The following is a 13,986-nucleotide window of genomic DNA, read 5'->3' on the forward strand; positions in this document are numbered from 1 at the left end:
CCCATGATCAGTTGGAGTTGAGTTTTGTACAGGGTGAGAAATAAGGATTTCATTTCACTCATTCTTCTCCAAGTAGCTATCCACTTTGACCAGCACCATTTGTTGAAGATGGCCTCTTTTCTCAAATGTGTATTGTCAGCTTCTTTGTCAAAAATCAGTGGCTTAAGCCAGGCAGTGGTGGCACATGCCTTTAATCCCAGCACTCAGGAGGCAGAGGAAGGTAGATCTATGAGTTCAAGGCCAACCTGATCTATAGAGCAAGTTCCAGGACAGCCAGGGCTGCACAGAGACACCTTGTCTTAAAGCACATTCCCTCAAAAAAAAAAAAATTAGTGGCTTTAGGGGTATGGGCTTATATGCAGACATTCAAATTTATTTCACTAATCAATGTATCTATTTTTATGCCAGTACCATGAACTTTTTATTATTATAGCTCTGTAGTCTAGCTGGAAATCTAGAATGGTGATACCTCCAGCAGATTTTGTTTTTTGTTTTTGCTTTGTTTTATTTTTGTTCTGTTGTTGTTCAGGACTTCTTCCTCCCCCATCTCGCCCCCCCCTCTTCCTCTTCCTCCTCTTCCTGTCCTGGTTGTTTTATGTTTCCATATGAAATCTAAAATCATTTTTCTAACTTCTGTGAAGCATTGCTTGGGGATTTTGATGCAGACTGCACTGAATTCATAGATTGCTCTTGGTAGGATGACATTTTCACAGTATTAACCCTGCCAGTCCATGAGCACGGGAAGTCTTTACACTGGTATCTTCTCTAATTCCTTCTTTCAATCTTGTAAAGTGTTCACTGTATACGCACATCTTTTACTTCTTTTGTGAGGCTATCATGGGTGGTGGTATTTCTCTGATTTCTTTCCCTTGATACCTGTCGTTTGTGTATGGGAAGACTAATAATTGTTGTTGTTAAACAACTCTAGACTATTTAATCAAAACGGTTCTACAGGGTTGGGGATTTAGCTCAGTGGTAGAGCACTTGCCAAGCAAGCACAAGGCCCTGGGTTTGATCCTCAGCTAAAAAAAAAAATCGAAAAAAAAACCAAAAATGGTACTACTAAAGCCCTCTTTTGAGTTGGTGGTCATGGTTGTTCCAGAGGCCCCTCAAATATTATAGGCTATTGCTATTGCCCATGTTGTATGGGGAAATGATTCTTATGCACAGTTATTAGACACAAATTTATGTGTCCTGATCTTGGCTCCCACTTCTGTTTATATTTGTTTCAGAAACTGGGATATTTCAGAAATTTTTACAGCAAATCCAGAATATCACCCTAATTCAACTGTCTAAAACTAAAGAGGGAAAATTTAACTGCCCTGGCAAGAGAGGAGATATTCTAGAGTTACATGTCCCTCCCTTTGGCCATCAGTGTAGAAGGATAAATCTTTCCCACCTGCTGGTACCTGAATAACCAATAAGAGGCTTAATATTAATTACAGATTGTTTGTTTATGGCTCAGGCTTCTTGCTAGCTAGGTCTTTCATTGTTAATTAACCCATTTCTATTGATCTATGTTTTGCCACATGACTGTGGTATTACCGGTCTGCTGGCATCTTGTTCTTTGGGCAGCGGGCTGGCATCTGCCCTGACTCTGCCCTTCTTCTCTGTGTATTTTTTATTGGATTTCCTGCCTGGCTATAACCTGTCTTGCCATAGGCCAGAGCAGCTTCTTTATTAACCAATGGTAGCAACCCATATTCATAGCATACAAAAGACCATTTCATAGCACATCAGACTACATGTAAATGGTCCATATGGCCCTTTGCATACATAAAACCCAGGAATTAAATCTTTAAGTAACGTCTTAGTCAAAGAGTCCACACTCAGAAGTCAGAGCAAAAGCTGATTCCCAGGATTTCTTCTAGAGTTTCTCTAAAGAACCAGAGCAAAGATGACGAATCAAAGTTCAGTCTTAACCTTGTGTCCAGATGGAGCTGGTCTCTGGGAGTCTCCTTTCCCCGTTATTGGCTGCCATCCGTTGGTAGAGATGTGGATGGTGCTTCGGATACTTGATTTCCCAATTTTTGTTTCCCAGGCTTTAAAGGATAATCGGGCCCTGCCTGAACCTCTGTGTGTACATGTAGGGCTCTCTTTGGCTTGCCGGTGATGTAAGAGGTTCATTCTCCTCTCCTACTGCCCCTCCACCCGGAGGTTTGACAACAACCAATCTGCACACTTTCTGCAGACTTCTTCTTCCACCAGCCCTTAGTTAAACCAGACCCTGGGATGAGGGCTGGACCTCTAATGCACCCTTCTTCCAGCTGCATGCCAGAGGGAAGTGCCTACTGGAGTCTGCCCTCCTAATTCTCTACTCCCTATCCCTCTAGATGACCTATACCACCACCACCACCATCACAGCGCCTCCCTCTGGAGTTATGCAGACAGGACAAGAGAAGTTAAAGACTGTGCCCCTCTACCTGGAAGAAGACATCCGTCCTGAAATGAAAGAAGACATACATGACCCCAGCTACCAGGATGAGGAGGGGCCCCCGCCCAAGCTGGAGTACGTCTGGAGAAACATCATCCTCATGGCCCTGCTGCACTTGGGGGCCCTGTATGGGCTTGTGCTGGTTCTCTCCTGCAAGGTCTACACCTTGCTCTGGGGTAAGTACATTTCTTCATTCTGGGCCAGTGTCCCAAGTTTCTCTCCCCCCCCGCTCTAAGGAAAGGGGTCTTGCAATGGGCAGTGGCCCCTCTGTGTCCAGCTTTCCCCAGCTTTTCTCTGTGGTTCTTCATTGAACTTACTGAAAACAGCCCAGTGGGACTGGAAAGCAACAGTGTCTGTTTTGTTTTTCTTCTCTCTCTCTCTCTCTCTCTCTCTCTCTCTCTCTCTCTCTCTCTCTCTCTCTCTCGTCTTTAAGGAGACAGGTTCTCATGTAGCCCAGGCTGGCTAGGAACTCACTCCATAGCAGAGAATGACCTTAAGTCTCTGATTTTCTGGGTCTGCTTCCCACGTGCAGACATTACAGTGTCCATCACCACAACTGTTTTGTTTGTTTGGTTTTTCAGAATCTCACTCTATCGCCTAGGCTGTCCTGGAACTCTCTATGCAGTCCAGACTGGCTTTGAACCCATGGTAATCCTCCTGCCTCAGCCTGCTGGGATTATATCCTGAGCTACCATATCCGGCAAAAGTAGCCTGGGCTGTTTCCTTGTCTTTGTTTGTAAGCACAGGATCCCGGGCATACTAGACAGGTACTCTACCACTGGGTCCTATCCTTAACCCTTGGGGGTACTTTGACATGAGTGTTGGAGACCAAGCCCTGAAACCATGAGCAGGACTCACTGAGGGGTAGCACCTTGGCAACAAGGCAACCAGCCCCAACCAACTTTTCTGTGTGAATCACTTGCTTGGCTGCCTGTCCCAGCCCTTCCTGCCACAGGAGAACCAGGCCCTCCCTGGGGGACATGGGGAAAGGTACCTTACCAACTCCATAGGCTAAATGTTGAGCTCAGTCAGGGGACACAGGAGATGCTGAACAGAAGGAGAAGTCATTGAGAAGGAAAGTACAAAGAGGGTTGCTTATTTACACCACCATTCAGACCTAAGTCCCTGGCCGGACCAGGCTGGTTGTCCTAGAGGAGGGTGAAGAAGGATCTCATAACACCCACGAGTACAGTGAGTGGCTCTGCCGCTCCAGGTAGGTATTCCGGTACAGCACATACCAGTCAACAAGATGTTCTTTGAATAGTTACATTACAGAAATGCTTCATGCTCTATTCTCTCCCTGGCCTGTGGCTGTCTCTTTCTCCTGAAGCTGTATCATGCCACGGGGCTAAGACTTCCTAACACCAGTTGTCTTTACCTTCTACCCATCCTTCCTGGGCAGGGACAGGCATGCCAGAGAACAGAGCCTTGAAGAAGGCTTTGGTCAACACAAGCCCCGACTCCAGGAGCTCTGCAGACCCAGGACCCCTTGCTTTCTCTGAGGGCTGGTGAACCAGCCATTTTCCCCCAGATACTCCTGGAAAGTTTGGGGGAACAGAGCCAGGTGTTAGAACTCTTCAACAACTCCCCCTCTCTCTGTCTCTCTCTGTCTCTCTGTCTCTGTCTCTGTCTCTGTCTCTCTCTCTCTCTCTCTCTCTGTCTCTCTCTCTCTCTCAGTGTATTGGTGTAGAAGAGCTGGTGTTATATCCTTCCATCCTGGACCTCTTCCATCTTGTAGGTGGTCAGATTTGGGTCCTTAAGCATTATCTTCGGAAATCCACTTAATGCCCCAAGAAAATACCACTTAGGAAATCCCCTTTCTTGGGATCTCGGTTTTTCTAGTTACTAACTAAGGCAACGACACATTATCAGAACCAGGAAGACTGGGGGTGAGAGGAGTCTGCAGAGTAGTTTGATTCCCTGCAAGCAAGCTTCCTCCCTCTGCAGCCTGGGTACTCCACACAAGCCTAATTCAGTTCAGTCCCAGGCTTGACCAAACGGCCTGTCCTTGGCTGGCATCGGTTGCTACTTCCGGAAAAAGATACCATCCAAAGCCAAAACTGTGGTCATTGGCTTTTTGGTACCCCGCCCTTTGGTGTGTGCCAAGATTTTGGAGAGGAAATTTGGCACATGGAACCTGCATGGTAAATTGTTTTACTCGTCCCCAGGCTCTGGCCACTGAGCTCACAGAATGGCAGTCGTGAAATGTGGGTTAGTGGAACTCTTTGGGAACAAGAAGGACCAAAGTCTCAGCTGGAATCGTCTTCCTTCAGTTTTTAGAGGCTTTTATTGTTTTACCCCAAAGGAAAATGACTAATTAGCAACTGACTGTATTTGCACCAATTTTCCTGACTTGGGCTCTTTAAAAGCTTTTCTCCCCTTTTAGAACCACTCAGTAGAGACCTCTGGACTAGGGCATCTCCCCAACCCTCCCCTAAGGGGGGAGCAGTTTCACCACCCTCCCTGGGGACAGGGAAGGGATCCATGTGACCTGCTATTGGCAGAATAAAAACATGACTCAGTGTGTGGGGGTCCCCACTGTTAAGACAGCATTGTCTGTGGAGCCAAGATACCTGGGCAACCTGCAGCGTGAAGCAAATTCGGCAGACACCGTTGGTCCTCCCACTCTGCCCAAAGCCCTTTCCTCCTGTGATTTCAGGGCTCACCCTCCCCTGGTTTCTCTCTACATGCACAGCCAGATCCCCTATATGGGAAGATCTCAGCCACCACACAGCCAGAGGCTGGAGATCTTCCGAGGTCTAACATCCCAGTTCAGAAGAATATGACCAGCAATTTCCTGAGGACAGATGCTGTCTCTATGGTTGTCCTTGGGATCCCGTAGAATAAACAGGATGGGACACAGCAGGCAGAAGAGAAGAAGAGAGAGACCACTTAGGAAATGGCTGCCTCTTGATTCAGGACACATGGTAGTTTGTATGATGTTTGGTTTCTCCAGTCTTGGCTGTTCTGTAGCCCCTGAGGTTCCATGGTCTCCACGTGACCCCTCAAGTATCTTACACTGCTTCTAACAAGGCCTCAGCTCCATTGCTACAATAAGAGGAACATCTGGGTACACCCAGTGACCTCTCCTCATTAAAGAGTACCTACACGGTACCTCCTGATCTTATAGGTTCTAAGTTAGGGTGCTGTGTTACTGTGTAATGTCCGATATGGCTGGAAGTGGAGCAGATTCTTAGTAGAAGACCTAGTTTCAAACCATGGGTCCACTTTCCCCAGTGCTGTGGCTCTGGATTAACACTTGGCTTTTAACTTCATCTACATGCTCACCCAAAGAGTCATCTCTGGTGACAAGGACTGCCACGTACAGGACCCTTCCATCCCTGCTCTTGAGGACACAGCCACGTCACCATCCGTGTCTTCACATCCCCCCACACGTGGTATTACTAGACTCCAACCCATTAGGATACACAGTGACTATGATAATGCTAACGATCAGGAAAGCTTGAGCCTCCATGAAAATGTGACTGTGTGCGGGGCTGGCTCACCCTGAGACCCTCGACAGTGCTGAAATGCTGCAGCCACAACAGGTGAACAGGCTGTGTCCCGTGAGTCTCCTCTTCAACTGAGGAGTCCTGTTGAGTTCTGACTGCCATTTTCCAAACATTCTTGATTACGGGTATTTAGGTCTGGAGGAGTAGATGACCTTGAACCCCTTGGAGAAATGATCTGAAGGTCAAAGGGCAAAGAACCTGGAAAAATGTTCCTATGGTCTGACAGTGAAAACTAGACAGAGTTGACGACTTGCCTTCTTTCCACATCCTGCCTTTCTGCTCACTTTGTGTCTGGGTCTTCATGACTCACATCCATTCCTAGGGGGAGTGGTTTGAGGTGATGATGATGTTTTGAGGTGGTGAACGCTATGATGTCTCAGAGACTTTCTCCTTCAAACCCAGAGAAGCGTACTCTGGTGTCAGGAGAGTGTTCCGATGTGCTTCTCCTGGTAGCATACTTACCAGTTAGCTGACTCCTTTGCTGTCCCACAGCATGTGTCTGCTTTGTGATCAGTATTGAGGGCATCGGAGCTGGGGCTCATCGCCTGTGGAGCCACCGAACTTACAAGGCTCGACTGCCGCTGCGGATCTTCCTCATCATTGCTAACACCATGGCTTTCCAGGTGAGAAGCTGCCGATGTTCATTTTTGTGTCTACTCTATGTATGAGCCAGGGCAGACTGGAGGACATGAGTACCCAGAGAGGCAGTCTTTGGTGGGCCTCTCAAGTGCATGCTGGCTACAGAGCTCCCCACAACATGGGACACCTCAGAGTCACTGGGAAGGGGAACAGGAAGTAAGTAGAACAGGTTCTCTAGCATAACTTTTATTTTGACCTCAAGTTCCCTGGGTTATCACATCGTGTGGCTGCTGTGGTCCTTTGTTATAAAGGACCATAGAACATCATCAAGACACTGATGATGGTTTCATAAACACTCAGCCAACAAAAAATCATGTTTTGATCTAACTGTCTTAGGAATCTACTAGAATGGTATTGGAGTGGGATGTGTCACAGACTCAAGAACACTCTCATTTCAGACAATAAGAGCAAAGATGTCTATAGTTCCATGTGCTGGCTAACTCTTTTAGTGTTCCTGGCCACACCACTTATTGTTCTACCCACTGAACAGATGAAGAAACTGAGTCACTGTGCCATTAAATAGGCTGACCCTATTGCTCTGTCAAGGGCTACATGATGGACAGGTCAAGTTCTGATGATGGATCTTGCAATGGATAGATTATAGGAAATTGGGGAGGGGGCTCACCTAGCCACAGGCTGCTGCTTATAGTCTGGGGCTTGACTTGGGTGAGGAGGCGATCGTACCAGAAAATGGACTAGTTATTTTGCCTGGACAATAGCTGAGATTCTTATCACGTGTGTGTAATTACCTCTGCTCTGATAATTTATGTAGTGAAGGCTCCCAGTTTCTACCTTTGGAGGACAAAGAGGAAGAAGAGAAACGTTGACACATTCTTGAAGGGATGGATGAAGTTTAGAAAAGCCCCCGGGGCCCAAGGCCTTCTGCTTTATACTCTGTGCCCCCAGATCAGACATCTCCAGGGGAACCCTGTGTCATGTCACTTGTTTAAAGAGTCACTATGTTCTCTGCTAATGAAACTCCCTGAGCACTCAGACTCACCTCCCGTTTCCCACCACCACATAACCCTGGGAAGCAACACTGCTTTTCTTGAGCTCTGGGCCCTAAAGTTGCTTTCCTACATAAGCTTTGGGGACAGGTGTTCCGGAGAGGGTGCTCCCCCAGACCCCTCCCTTACTAGTCAGAGTCCTGGGACTCTGTGAGTTGGACTGAGAGTTCCAGGCCCTGGCAGACGCCTAGGCCCTTGCATTCATTCCCCCAGGGGGGCATCTCTTTTCAGTACTGGGGTCCTCTTTCCTGTCCCTCCAGAATGATGTGTATGAATGGGCCCGAGATCACCGCGCCCACCACAAGTTCTCAGAAACACACGCTGACCCTCACAATTCTCGACGTGGCTTTTTCTTCTCTCACGTGGGCTGGCTGCTCGTGCACAAACACCCGGCTGTCAAAGAGAAGGGTAGAAAGCTGGACATGTCTGACCTCAAAGCTGAGAAGCTGATCATGTTCCAGAGGAGGTGAGTCAGGGGGATGGAACTTGGGAGATGGGGTTTCAAGATGGACACACTTCTCTTAGCACTTAGAATAGCTGAATGAATGTCTAGGATTATATGACCAAAACAGTCATTTCAGCCAACTATGATAACGCACACCTGTAATCACAGCACTGGACAGACAGAGGCAGACAGATCTCTGTGGATTCCAGGTCAGCCAGAGCTACATAATGAAACTGTCTCAAAAAAAACAAAGATACTCTGGGGACTGAAGAGGTAGCTCAGCAGTCAAGAGTACTTCCTATTCTTCCAGAGCACCCTAGTTGGGAGGCTTACTCCTATAACTCCAGATCCAAAGAATCTGACACCCAATTCTGGCCTTCACAGACACACGTGCACATGTGGCATATACTCACACAGACATACACATATATACATAAATAAAAAATAATTTTTAAAAAAATCTTAAAAAAAAAAAGTCCATCAGCCAAATGTGGTGGCACACATGTCTTTAGTTCTAGTACTTTGGAGGCAGCCACAAGTGGATCTCTGTGAGTTTGAGGCCAGCGTGGTCTACATAGTGAGTTCCAGGATAACCAGGGCTATATAGTGAGACCCTGTTTCAAAAAACAAAAATAAAAACAAACAAATCATTTCAAATCCCAGTTTTTTTGTTTTTGTTTTTTAAGATTTACTTATTTATTATGTATACAGTGTCCTGTCTGCACATATCCCTGCAGGCCAGAAGAGGGCACCAGACTTCATTACAGATGGTTGTGAGCCAGCATGTGATTGCTGGGAATTGAACTCAGGACCTTTGGAAGAACAATCAGTGCTCTTAACCTCTGAGCCATCTCTCCAGCCCCCTCAAGTCCCAGTTTTTAATGGTTGGATGTCCACAGTCATGGGGTGTTACTCTGTTCCTTACTTTCTGAGCTATTTTTTAAACCAATTAAATGCAACCAATATTCACTGATCTAGGAGAGCCACAGACACAATGAATTCAACTGAGCCCTTATGATCCCGGAGATTTTAGCCTATAGGGTGAGGAATAATAATACACTTACCAAGTTACCATGAAGCAAGGCAAAATACTGTCTGTACTGTGAGAGGCAAGAAAGGGCCAGAGAGGGCTCCGGGAGGAGAAGAAGGGCTGAAGAAAATAGAGCATCAGAAACAACAGAAAAACAGTATCCTGCATGTTTATGTACAGACAGAAGTATGAAAATGAACTAAAGCCTGATGCATGATCCAGAAACATAGTCTGTTTCCTTGACCTACAAGATATGACAGGAAAAATAGATGACAGACAGACTGATGTCATCCCGAGCGTTTTCCACACAGGTGGGATTAACGCAGTTGGCCATGAGGAGCTTGTTTCTCCTACAGCATGTGGCACAATCAGAGCTGTGCTTTGAAGGTCAGGTCAGGGGAGGTCAGGTGACAAGGACGTTGAGCCTGAGCAGCGAGGACCATAGAGAGGATTCAGAACAGGGAAGCAGCAAAAGATGGGAAAGCTGGATGCAGGCCAGGCCCGTGAAGGGGAATTTGAGGACCTGACTGCTGAGGGGACATCAATCAATCCACTCTGGAAATCAGTGGTTCTAGGACAAGACCTCTAGGAGGACAGAAGCTGCAGGTGGTCAAGGACATTCATTATGCTTCCTGGAGCTTTCCCAGAGCAGAGCAAAGACCTTGAGGGAGGAGGTTAGCAGGAAATGGAGAAATGTCAAAGACTCTGACCCGAGAGACAAGGGGGCCCTGGGGCAGATGGAAAACACCCAGGCACCCTCACAGGCTGAGGATTTGGTTTGGTCTGTTGGCTAATTGGCCTCTTCCCTCTGTGAATAAGAACAATGGAGACCTTGTTCTATTGGCAACTGGTGGGACCAGTTTAGGACAATCTCAGCTCAGCATAGACTTATCTTGAAAGTGATAATAACACTCTGCATTGAAAAGATTTTCCACCCCCATTCCTTCTTGATGGGGCTCCCACCTCCCACCTGCACTCATGGCGAGAGGAAAGACAACAGCCCCTCCCACCGAGAAGAGCCAATCCTCTCTCCACAGACTCAGTGTGTGATCTCCACATAGGTACTACAAGCCTGGCATCCTGCTGATGTGCTTCATCCTGCCCACACTGGTGCCCTGGTATTTCTGGGGAGAGACTTTTCAACACAGCTTTTATGTTGCCACTTTACTGAGATATGCCTTGGTGCTCAATGCCACCTGGCTGGTGAACAGTGCCGCCCACCTCTATGGCTTTCGCCCTTATGACAAGAACATTGACCCACGAGAGAATGCCTTGGTTTCCCTGGGATCTCTAGGTAAGTCAGCAGCAGTCTATGGCATCATCGCATTCAGTGGTCTCTTTTAGGTTCCAAACCTGGGACAAATGGCTGAGGTGCCTATTTAACATTTCAGAGCAGACCTGGCTACCAGGTCTTAGTCCCTACTTGTTACAGGGCCCTCCTGGCTAACACACCCTGCCCCCTGCCCTGAAACTTCCCAGCATGGGGGGGGGGGTTGCTGGGCTGCTCTCCCCTATATAATCTAATCATTTTGGTTACCTGCTCTCTCTGTACTTTTGCTGCACCTGCTTCCCCCCTCTCCCTCTCCCTTCCCCTCCCCACTCTGCTCACATGGCACAGCTCAGTCTGGCTATGTCCACTCTGGACTCTTCCAGATGACCCTGCCTCTGGCTGTGCTCTCCCACATGTCTCCAATGAGCCCCCTCCTCCACCACACCTAGGAGCAGCCATGTTCTTTTCCTTTGCTGTTTCTTCTTGCCATTCAGTCTCCTTACTTGGTGAGCTGTGAAGAAGAGGGGAGTCATCTGTTTGTATCGGCACTTTGTGTCTCATACCTCCCACTGTAAAACTAGGGGTCCTGATGGTGGGGAAACGGGACAGGCAGGCAACACGGTTGACGTTGGAAAAGGGAAGGATAAAAAATACTGCCTTTGATTGGAAGGTCAAAACACAAACACAAAACCTCCGAATGACCCTGGTTAAGTGTCCCTTTCTCCAGGCATCTGTGATTCCTTTCTCTGGGCCACTCCTGCGAGGGTCAGGAGACTCGCGGCTGTAACAGCAGCGTCAATGGAGAACACAGTAAGCCTAGTGTGTCCTGACTAGCCATGCTATAAAGAGAAGGGAAGTCATGACTTTGTTCAATGGACTTAAAGTGTGCCTTTTCAGAGTACAGCTTCACCTCCCTGGTGTGTTTCACGCACTCCCCACCTCTGTGTGTTCTTCCATTCACCAATGTTCAAGTGACTCTTACTTACTGAAGCTATACCCTACAATTCCTAGACTGCTGTAGAAACGGAGTCACGTGGGCTGAGACGCGTTCTGTCACTGAAATCAAACGAGCTTCCCCAGTGCAGTCTCTTCAGGACGTGGCTGCTGGAGGTGGCGCCAGCACCCTGCTTCATCTCCTTGCCCTATCTCTCCACAGCTTCTCGGCCTTCCTCACTTTGTCTTGTTTTCCTGCTTCCTACCACCCTAATCTCAACTTCCTCTCCCCTACCCCCCTCTCCCCTTTTGCTTTATCCTGACCCCCTGAAGCACGAGGGTCTACCCTTACAGCCTTGTGGAAATGCCCCATCTCTGGACTGCGGCCCCAAGCCCTCTTTACACTACTCTACCTTGTGAGTCAAGAGCTCACTGTGCAGTCTAGGCTGGCCTTGCCTCACTCACTCCACAGCTCAGGCTGACCGTGAATTTCTACTAATAAGCTATTTGCTTAGCTCTTTTTTATTTTTATCTTGGAAATACAGTCTTTCTAATTCGTCCCAGCCAGACTTGAACTTTCTATCTCCTGGTTCGGCCTCTAGGTAGCCGGAATCACAGCCAGTACCAAGAAACAACATATAAATCCAGACCCCGGAGTCAAGGGCTTGTCTAATATTCATTCCCACCCTGCTTCCTGAGTCCGGGGTTAAAAGCACATGCCACCACCGCCCAATGATTTTTATACTTCTTGAAGTCACCGTTTATATTTCTTATAATATATTCGTGCAAATATTCAGTTAAATACTCAGTGTTGTAAAAATAGCACATTTTCACCAGCCTGTGGTGGCGCACACCTTTAATCCCAGCACTCGGGAGGCAGAGCCAGGTGGATCTTTGTGAGTTGGAGGCCAGCCTGGTCTACAGAACATGATCCAGGAAAGGTGCAAAGCTACACAGAGAAACCCTGTCTCGAAAAACAAACAAACAAATAGCACACTTTCATCCAAATCAGGAATTTTAGAAAAGTCAGGTTCTCTAGAGTAATGATCTTACAGAATGAATATATATTAGAATGACTTACAGGCTGTGATCGGGCTAGTCCAACAATGGCTGCCTGCAAACTGAAGGGACAAGAATCCAGTAGTTGCTCTGTCCAGAGGCCCGGTGTCTCAGAGGGCTTCCGTACAGCCAGAATCCAGAAGACAAAGGCCAGTAAAGGGGCAGACTTGCTAGTGAGGGAGGTGAGAGCAAGCGTCGAGGTAGCTACAAGTGAGAGAGCGCAATTGCTCTCTTACTCCATCCCTGTCCCAGTTGACCATCTGTTCCTTCACGTCCCCACCCTCATCCCCTCCCTACCCTCCATTGCTCACCCCCATCCCCAGTTCACTCATGGAGATCTCATCTATTTCCCCTTCCCAGAGCGACCCATGTGTCCCTCTTAGGGTCCTCCTTGTTGCCTAGCTTCTCTGGAGCTGTGGGTTGTTGTCTGGTTATCCTTTGCTTTACATCTAGTATCCACTATAAAAGTAACTATCATTCAAAAAACAAAACAAAACAAACAAACAAACAAACAAAACCAGAAGTTTCAGAAAAAAATTAAATAGCAGATGATACAAGGAATTTATTAAAAGAGTTCTATCTTATGAGCATCCCCCTGCACCAGGGTCGAAGCTCTACGAGGTAGCAGCAACAGTAGCCACTGTGAACCAGCAGTGGCTGAGAGAAGTCCCACCTCGGCTGGGCCCCAGTTCCTCTGACTTTTGGCTACCCTTTGCCTTTTCTATTGTAGCTGTCTACTCTTACAGGGCACACCAGTACCATGGGGAAAGGTGTGTTTGCCTTCTTACCTTTGTGAGAAACACAGGCACTGATATGTACCCAGTCCAGGAGCCCACAGAGTCTCAGAGCATATTGACATTCTAGCATTTTCCAATGTAAAATATTCCTCCAGAATAATCAGATTCTTATCCTGTTAGTCTTGGAGACACATTTCTTCCACAGTGCTTTCAAATATTAAGGGCAACCAGGGCTTCTCAACTCATTGTTTCAGAGTAGAAGCCAGTGAGTTAACCATTCACCAAACAACAGCCAAGTATTCTGTTATCTACTAGGTAAGAGGTGTGGAAAGAGCAGGAGGCAGCAACCACCGAGGCCCTAACTGCTTCTGTTCTCCACGCTTCTGTTCCAGGCGAGGGCTTCCACAACTACCACCACGCCTTCCCCTACGACTACTCTGCCAGTGAGTACCTCTGGCACATCAACTTCACCACATTCTTCATCGACTGCATGGCTGCCCTGGGCCTGGCTTATGACCGGAAGAAAGTGTCCAAGGCCACTGTCTTGGCCAGGATCAAAAGAACTGGAGATGGGAGCCGCAAGAGTGGCTGAGTTTGGGGTTGTCTTTGTTTCTATTCCCAAAGCCAGCTGAGCAGATGTTTAATAATGTTATTTAAATACTGAAAAACACCATCAATGTTCTAAAGAGTCTTGTTTCAAGACAGTATTCTTGTAAAATATTCAAATATTAAAAGGCAAAGACTCTTCTATGATGTAAGCAGATAGCCTTCCATTTAGTCTTCTGTCCCGGGGCTTTCCGATTGCTGAGTCCTTCTCAATTCCTTCTTACTTCATTGCCTTCCAGGTAAGTGCAGGTGAGCAGGAGGTTAGAAGAGACCTTTGAAAGCTCAGCAAATATTTTAAATTAGAGGACTCCACA

At 47.3% G+C, this 13,986-nt stretch overlaps 1 protein-coding gene across 1 annotated transcript; it reads left to right on the forward strand.

Moving 5' to 3' along the window:
* The first annotated feature begins 2,333 nt into the window (after positions 1-2,333).
* Positions 2,334-13,697, forward strand: LOC118578326 (acyl-CoA desaturase 3). Its single transcript, XM_036179181.1, has 5 exons — positions 2,334-2,610; positions 6,439-6,569; positions 7,853-8,058; positions 10,129-10,361; positions 13,459-13,697. The coding sequence occupies exons 1-5, from the start codon at positions 2,334-2,336 to the stop codon at positions 13,656-13,658; spliced, it is 1,047 nt and encodes a 348-aa protein (XP_036035074.1). The 3' UTR covers positions 13,659-13,697.
* Positions 13,698-13,986: the final 289 nt, after the last annotated feature.

Source organism: Onychomys torridus, chromosome 1, assembly GCF_903995425.1.
Source record: "Onychomys torridus chromosome 1, mOncTor1.1, whole genome shotgun sequence".
NCBI classification, from domain to species: domain Eukaryota; kingdom Metazoa; phylum Chordata; class Mammalia; order Rodentia; family Cricetidae; genus Onychomys; species Onychomys torridus.